General features: G+C 46.3%; 1 protein-coding gene across 2 annotated transcripts; it reads left to right on the top strand.

Moving 5' to 3' along the window:
- The first annotated feature begins 2,745 nt into the window (after positions 1-2,745).
- On the top strand, positions 2,746-8,520 carry THUMPD3 (THUMP domain containing 3). 2 transcript variants are annotated; one of them, XM_009099349.4, is made up of 9 exons: positions 2,746-3,046; positions 3,422-3,499; positions 4,024-4,560; positions 5,400-5,530; positions 5,972-6,041; positions 6,423-6,538; positions 6,714-6,824; positions 7,043-7,166; positions 7,400-8,520. In XM_009099349.4, the coding sequence occupies exons 1-9, from the start codon at positions 2,825-2,827 to the stop codon at positions 7,529-7,531; spliced, it is 1,521 nt and encodes a 506-aa protein (XP_009097597.1). In that variant the 5' UTR covers positions 2,746-2,824; the 3' UTR covers positions 7,532-8,520. The 2 variants fall into 2 exon arrangements, with proteins under 2 accessions (XP_009097597.1, XP_018779994.1); XM_018924449.3 differs by having other exon boundaries at positions 2,747-3,046; positions 6,717-6,824.
- Positions 8,521-8,598: the final 78 nt, after the last annotated feature.

The following is an 8,598-nucleotide window of genomic DNA, read 5'->3' as shown; positions in this document are numbered from 1 at the left end:
ATGAATGCATTCAAACCAAGCAGCTTTTCCAGGCAAGACAGGTGCAAGCATAACTTGGTATTTCGGCACTGGAAATTCAATTCTGTAAATTCGTTTATGCCCTAAAAAATAATTAAACCAATCCAAGAAGTTAATTTCAGTTATCCTGGTAAAAATTAGGCAAGACTTTGGAACGCATCTCACTGTTTTCACAAAATTCAGAGTGGTAAGGTTTAGTGTGTGCACAGTTTCTTGCTGATGAGGCTCCCTCCGCAGTTTCCATTCACAGATCTCACAGATGACAAAGCTCAGTCCCTGGGCACAGGTGAACGATCAGTATGGCAGAGCTGGCCAGTCTGACATTTTCAGAACACCTCTCACATTCTGTAAAATGAGCTGCTCATCCTCTGCGGCCTCATCACTGCTGTAACCTCCCAGAGCAGCTCTGCAGCCACCCACACTGTCCCAGCACAAGTTGGCAATTGTGGCTTATTTTTTCCTGTGCAAAATCTGCTGGGGACAAGAAAGGAAGGACAGTCCCCTGTTAACCACACATCTCCAGCAACAAGGGTTTGACACACAATTCCTCGTTTAGACTTGTGAACTCTTTGTCATGTCTTATCACCCAGCAGCCTCAGTTCACAGCTCTTGTGACTAAGGCACTGGGTTCACCAGGGCTGCCACAAACACTAATTCTTCCCCCTCCAGTAACCGTTAAGCAGCTAATTCATTTCTCTCCTAATCTCTCAGTATCAAAATAACATTCCTTTATCCTCCAGCTGTAGATTCCCAAACACCATATTATGTTATCTTTCTCACACACATGAAAGTAGGAAATTTGAGAAAAACTAGGTAATGAGATTAGATTTTGGGAAGAAATTCTTTTCTGTAAGGGTGGTGAGGCCACCAGGTTGCCCAGAGAAGCTGTGGCTGCTGCACCCCTAGAAGTGTTCAAGGCCAGGCTGGAGGGGGCTTGGAGAAACCTGGTCCGGTCCTAATTAAAGGGTAAGTTATAGGTTTTAATAAGAGAAGTGTATGGCAAATGTTCTTTAGTTGTGTGCCAGTCTTGTGAGACAAATGATGATGATTCCAGGATAATATTAGGACCCCTTGCTTAGTTGGACAATTGCTATGTTCATCATTCCACTGACAACCCTGAGGAACGAGAGTGCAGAAACGCTCAGCATCCTCTGGGATCCAGCCTGCTATTGATACGTGCATTCCAAATGGTCAGACCTGGAGCACAAACCCTTCCAGACAAGTGGACAGCAATGCTCTTCCTCAGGTGTGCACTAAACCAGCCATGAAAACAATGCGGCCAGCTCATCAGGAACCACTGTTCCTGTAAATGGGGCTCCCAGACATGCCCAACAAGCACCTGCTCACTTTAACTGAATGCTGCTGAACCTGGCAGCCAGTTCAATTCCTCAGCTCTGGGAAGGGGCTCAAATGGACACAAAGCACAGCTCTGGTTTGGTTGTGAAGAGTTTGTCGTATTTTCTCCCCTCACAAAACACAGGTAGGAGAGCTGCTACAGAACCTGCCAGCAACCAGAAACTGTTCTGAAATGGTGCCTGGACAGATTCCAAGAGCTGCAGCAGAGCAAACAACTTCACCAAAAGATGCTGAAAATTCTGCTAGTGAACATAGCTCAGCAATCTGAGCTAGTTGTCCCACTTGAACCACAAAGTTCTGCCTTGCTATAGGTGTTGCTGCAGGATAAAGTTGAGCAAAATCTGTGACTACCTCGGCTTTAGCTTATTTTGAAATTCTCATTGAAAGCCATTTCACAAACTTTCTCCATCATGTTTATGACCCAAATTCCACGGTTTTCATCCCATATTTTCAGACTTGAATCACAAGTCAACCCACACCTTCCCTCATCCTTTTCGTGTGAAAGCAAAGCAATGCTTCAGCAGGTTCAATGGCAAGAGCAGTGCCTCAGGCCTCCTGTTGGACATTAAATGTGATGGCAAAACCAGAACACACACGAGGAAATGAACACAAATGGTGCTGCTGACAGTACACGCTGCACCTGGGGAGGTAGAAGCTGCAGGAACAAGTTGTGTTTACATTTATCATTCCAGTGGTGGGTGTAAAGACCTTGGGACTGGAAATGAGGAGGGAAAATAGTGTCTATTCAGCTTCATGTAGCTCACACTTGGTCATAGTGACAGGGGCAGGGCCATGGCAGGCAGAGTGCCATCTCTTTTTGTCTCTCCTGAAAAAAGACATTTAGCCACTAGGATTTCTTTAAAAAAGATTGTCATTCTGGAAACAGCCCAACCATCGAGAAAACTGAGCAACAAGGAACCAAAACATAAACGGCCACCCCATGGTTTGCCACCCACTGCACAGGGGTTACGGCAGCAGCAGCGGCCATGTGGGTGCCCGGGGGCCAGAAGCCCGGCAGCCCAGCTCGGGAGCTTAGTGCCGGGATCGGAGGGGCTGCGGGGGCACCTGCACTCCCGGAGTGCTGGGCTTGGAACCGGGAACTGACCCGCGGGCCCGGCAGCGCTCCGCCAGGGAAATGAATGACCCTGGCACAAGGGTGGGAGCACGCACAGAGCCGCGCCGAGGCCCCGACCGAGGCTCCGACAGGAGCTCCCCGCGGGGCCGCACGGACCGACAGCCGGTACCCGCACACCGACACGCGGTCCCCGCGGACCAACACCCGGTACTCGCGGCGCCGCGGCGCCGCCTCCCGCCCGTGCCCAGCAGCGAACGGAGAGCAGCGGGGGCGGTGCCGCCCGGCACGGAAGCGGAAAGGGCGGGCGGTGGCGGCGCCTGGCTCGGTGTGGCTGGGGTGGTTCGGTGGTCGCCCTCCCTCCCCGGGCAGCCCGGCATGGCGGAAGCGGAGGCGGCCGGCGACGCGGGGCTGGGTCCGGCCGCAGCCCAGGAGGGCGCGGAGCCCGCGGAGCTCGCGGCCGTGATCGGCGCCACCGTGCCCACGGGGTTCGAGCAGACGGCGGCCGAGGAGGTGCGGGAGAAGCTGGGCTCGGCCTCCAGGATCAGCAAGGATCGGGGCAAGATCTACTTCGAGGTCCCGGCCCGCAGCCTGCCTCAGGTCAGTTCGAGCTCTCTGCCCCGCTCCGCCCGCCGCTGTTCCCCCTCTGGCCGGTTCGGTTCGGTTCGGTGGGTCTCAGCCCCTCCGAGCGGAACGCTTCGGTGTCGAAGGCAGGCGGTGCGGACCGCATCCCGCACCCAGCCACGGCCGGCCTGGGTGCAGCAGCGGTATCGCCTGTACCGGGGTGTCCGGGGGAGATTAAATGATAGGAGGGGTCAGTGCAAAGACGTAAGCTGATAAATCATGTGGGAAGGAACTAAAGGTGGAAAACCGTAGTCTCTGAAACCTCGACGTAAGATGGCTAAATTCTGGCAACAGTAAACACAGTCCCTGCAGCACACGGTTAGTGATGTGTCACCTTTTCATCTCTTCTAGGTACATCGTCTGAGGTCAGTGGATAATTTATTTGTTGTTGTTCAGGAATTCAAAGACTATCAATTTAAGGAAAATAAGGTGAATTACTCTTCCTTTTTCTGTCGGTTCTGGGGTTTGGAGTGTTGTTTGTGTTTTTTAATTTAAGACTAGTATTAAAATATTCTGTTTGATTACCAAGTTTTTTATTTGTGATATTATTCTCTAGTTCTCTTTTTCTGGCTTGTAAATGGAAGTGTGGCCACGTTGTCTAACATAATTTCTGCAGTTAAATACTTTATATTGGCAAAATCTGGGATAAGAGGTGATGCTATGTTTGTAGGTCACAGACACAGAACAGTGAGGTGTCACTTTGGTCTCTTAATACAGTGTTGGTTTAATACAGTGTTTGTCCGTATTACAAGACGAGTGATGAAATCCTGTGGGTCTTGTGATTTTTAGTGTAATTCCATTTAGTTATAGCAGAAACCAGACAAAACTTGTAAGACTTGCTTAAACATGTAGTGGATTAATGTTTCATAAACTACTTTGAGAGATCTCAAAATAAAAGATAACTTTTAAAAGGGTGGAATAACTTCAAAGCACAACTTTTCTGTCTTTTAAAGGAAGATGCTCTAAAGGATTTGGAAGATTTGGTTAAAAAGCTACCCTGGACCGATCCGATGAAAGTTTGGGAGTTGAACAACAGCTTGAAAAAGAAAAAGACAAAACGCAAAAAACACAATCTGCAGAGTCCTGCAAGCAGAGGGAAGCTGAGTGATGGTGGAGAAGAGGGAGGAGCAGACCAAAATAACACTAATGACCAGGAGGACTGTGCCCAAAACCCTGTGGCTGTGGAACCCACTGGTGGCCAGGATACAGAGAATCCCCAAGAAGTGACATCCAGAAATGGGGTGGAGGAGGAGGAAGATAATGAGCAGTCAGATGTGAAAGTTGAAGTGCAGGCGAGCTCTGAGAGTGGGACCAAGGCTGGTGAGGGTCAGACGGGTGAAGGAGAGGCCAAGGTGCTGAGGTTCCGAGTGACATGCAACAGAGCTGGAGACAAGCACAGCTTCACGTCCAACGAGGCCGCCAGAGACTTCGGTGGAGCCGTGCAAGAGCACTTCCAGTGGAAAGCTGACATGACTAATTTTGATGTGGAGGTATAGTGACATACCTTGGAAATACCTATGTTTCTGCAGTACAAATATTTAATTCTTATTTCTGATGCTTAGAGATCTCCAAACTTCCTTCCAGAGACTCTGGAACTGAAAACTGGTAATGCTGAAATTGGCCTCCTCTGAAGCGTTCTTTTCCCTGGCAACAGTATGTGTGTCCTCTGATGCAAGCTCTTGCCTTGCTTTCACCTTCCTGCAATGCATTGTTTAATAGCAGTCTAAGTTACCAGGAAAGGCTCCAAATGGAAGCTGGTTTTGGGGTGAAGGGGACAGAAGGAGTTAACAATAACTGTCAGGTGTTTATCTCCTGTCAGGGGAGAGCAGAGGCTGGGAAAATACAACTAGCACCCCTGGCCTTTTGGTGGTGAGGAACCACTGTTTTTTGAGGGGCAGAAAGATCTAAGTTTTTCTTGCAGCTTTACTAAGGGCTGGCCACTGCCCTGGAGTGAGATTTCACCTTCCTAGTTAATCTAGTCCCCGCCACAAATTTTTATTGCTGCTTTTACAGATGGTTCACTGTGTCTTGCAGGACTCACCCAGCTTCTGTCCCAGACTTACAAACAAAGTCTTTTAAGAAATTGGTGCTATGGTTATTAACAGTTTGCAAAGTCTTGTGCAACAGATGTGGTGAGAATGAGAGAGTGTGTGAATGCTCACCTGAATTCTGTCCTATTAAAATGGTGCTTTGCTTTACTACAAGAAAGGCTTTCTTATATGTCATTCCTGGATTTTAAATTACCATCTAAGATTCCTGTAAGTATTTACTAGGCATTCTGTGGAAAGCTTCTGTTACTGCTGTAATTCAGTTCAGGTTTTTTCTTTAGGTTCTTCTGAATATTCACAACAATGAAGTGGTGGTGGGGATTGCATTAACTGAAGAGAGTCTCCACAGACGGAATATCACACACTTCGGACCCACAACACTGCGCTCCACTCTGGCTTATGGCATGCTCAGGTCAGGGCAGTTACATTGTATTATGCTCCGTTAACAAGTCTTTTTGTTTAAGAAACAGAGGCTTTTGTTTAAGAAATGAAACCTTTTATCTCCCCCTATGCTTCCTCAGAAGCCATCTCTGTTAATTCTTAAAGAAAAACAAATTTAAAAACCCTGGAGTTTCTGACACCATGTGCCTTGTAATAACAGTGAGTGTTTCCCAGCCAAGGAAAGTAAACATTTGCTGTATTAGCCAAGTTTCAAAGTAGTATACCAGAGTCTTGAAAGAATTTCACTTCATTGCTGGTTATAAAAAAAATGTAACTAGTGGAAAAAAAAATCGCATCTATTTTTTTATTAGAAGGGTACAATCAGAGTGATTAAAATAGTTCACTTTCCCTTATTTACAGAAATTCAGCTTTTTAAGACATTTCTCACCATATCTTTTCTTCTGTTCCTCAGACTCTGTGATCCCCAGCCCACAGATATCATAGTTGATCCCATGTGTGGTACAGGTGCGATACCAATAGAGGTGATTCTTCCTTGATTTTTTAAACTTAATTAAACTTGTCTATATCTTAGCTATATTCTATTATAGCTGAATAATACGTGTAAATCTTCTTAGTAATGACTGAATGGTAAGCTCCAGTCTCACCAGTTTTTGAACAGATGTAAATACATATTTTGTAAATGACCTCATTTTCCTTCCATAGGATGTAGCAGGAAGATACTAAATTCAAAAGTATTTTGAGCTTTAAAGGTGCAAAATATAACTATCTGTTACAGAATTCCATATTTCCAGCCATCCACTCGCAGTTGCTTTGTTGTATTTGTCATGTTTGAGAAATTATTCTGGGTTTTTTCTTTCAAGCAGTGTTGATGCTAATGTTGCTTATTATCATTTCCCCCACAGGGAGCTGCAGAATGGCCCTACTGCTACCACATTGCAGGGGATAACAACCCTCAGGCAGTGAAGAGAGCAGCAAACAACATCAGCTCCTTACTGAGGAAAAACGAGAGTAAAGACAGGTGAGAGGAGCCTGAGGGATTTACCTTTCCTGCAGTGTTGTGTCCATAGAAATCCACTTTGCATTGATGTGCTTGAGTATCTGGTTCATATTTTCGTGTTTATTTTGTTGCCATATTGTAGATCTCCCCAGTGTAAAAACCTTCTGAGTGCTCACGTCTGCTTTTGCTCTTGCAGCAGCACTGCCCTGGGTGTTCCCTTGGACGTCATCCAGTGGGACATCTGCAACCTGCCTCTGCGGACAGGCTCTGTGGACATCGTGGTGACAGACATGCCCTTCGGGAAGAGGTGAGCTGTGCTGGGAAGGGGCTGCGCACTCTCCTGGCCAGGGCAACTCCTCCCCAGCTCGCTACTGAACTGGGCCCGCTGGGGAAGGAGTCATGAGCCCCGTGTTAAAAATGAACTTGAAGTCACTGTGCTCCTGAACAAGCAGATTGGTGTCTGAGACGCCAGTGACACTGAGCTGGTGCCGGTGGCCGCAGTGGGGAATTGAATGTATCTTGCAGGATAGGGTCGAAGAAGAAGAACTGGGACCTGTACCCAGCCTGCCTTATGGAGATGGGCCGGATCTGCACCCCAGGGACCGGCAGGGCTGTGCTGCTCACCCAGGACAAGAAGTGCTTTGCCAAGGTTTGTTCTGTGAGAGAAAATCAAACCTATTTACACTTGAAAATACATTGACGGAAAAATTGTAAACTGCCATCATTACAAAAGATACTCCATTTATAGAGCAGTCATTAGTAACGCTTAAATTTAATTTTGGACCTGGAAAGTCCTTTGATGTTCCCATCAGATGTGATATAGAACAATAAAATTTAATGTTACTGTCTTAATGCCGCTCTTTGGCTGTTTGTGGCTTGCAGGCCTTGTCCCGCGTGGGACACATCTGGCGCAGAGCTCAGACCGTGTGGGTGAACGTGGGGGGACTCCACGCTGCCGTGTACCTGCTGAGGCGCACCTCGGAGCCGGCACAGGACACGAGGCCCTTCTGGTGAGCTGCGTGGAAGAAGACAAGAGACACCTGCAGACTTTGTTGAATAGCCAGCTGGTAAAGCAGACACCTGAGAGCATAGGTTTGTCAGTTTGAAAACCAAACAATCTGTGGAGAAATTGTCACACAAACGTTAAACCAGGGATCAACTTGAGAGCTGCCAGTTCTACTGTGTGTTCTGAAACCTTAATTAAATCACCTCTGCTCCCTTCCACCCAAACTGAAATTCATTAGTGGAATTAGTAATTCTTTCCTTGGCTTGAATCATCTTGTATTTTTCAGTTAAACGTTTATTTTTTTTCTGCTTACAGTAGAAAAATGTTGAGGCAGCTCTGAGTGTAACAGTTAGTTTATTTACCAGGCTGTATCTTCAAATGACTAATAATGCTACTAAGACAGTCACCTTAAAGGGTTCGGAGGTAGTATCTCTAATGCAGTTTTCTAATTTATGCCATTGCTCAAATGTAAACTAATAATAAACCAGTATCTGGTTTTTGTGGTCTGATAAGCAAATTCCAGTTGGCAAACGTATGCTGTACTACTGATTCTCTTGCCTGTTACCTCACCTTAGCGCTAATTACCAGAAGATGTCTGATCTGTATTTTAGTGTTCCACTGCCATGGGTGAGGGGGTAACACACAGCCCTAGAAAACATCCGTAGTTACTATTTGAAGACAGAGGTTCTTTTAGCAGTTATATTAAAAAGTTCATGGTTTCGGTGTCTACCATGGATGCATCAAGGTGGCAATTTGAATTTCTTAGGTAATTTAACTACTACAGCTATGCTGCTACAGTATTCACAAAAGTATTGTTGCAAATATTTTTTTCTTCTGTGACCGTACAAGGATTCCTGAGGCCTCTCACTCTGCTCATCAAAGGCTGAAAACAAATTATCAGTTTGCCGTTTCCATTACGGTGTGTTCATGCTAAGATTGTGTAACTGTTCAGAGGTGAATTAACAAGTATTAAAGTTTTAGAAGTTTTGCATAAAGAGATGAGTTTTAATTGTGTTCTTTTTCTGGTTCGTGCCCAGATTTTCCAATATCTAGTTAATTTTCCACAAGTTTTAGC

Source organism: Serinus canaria, chromosome 12, assembly GCF_022539315.1.
Source record: "Serinus canaria isolate serCan28SL12 chromosome 12, serCan2020, whole genome shotgun sequence".
In the NCBI taxonomy this organism is placed as follows: Eukaryota; Metazoa; Chordata; class Aves; order Passeriformes; family Fringillidae; genus Serinus; species Serinus canaria.
Note: the sequence above shows the minus strand (reverse complement) of the source record. Positions and strands in the feature narration are given on the sequence as shown.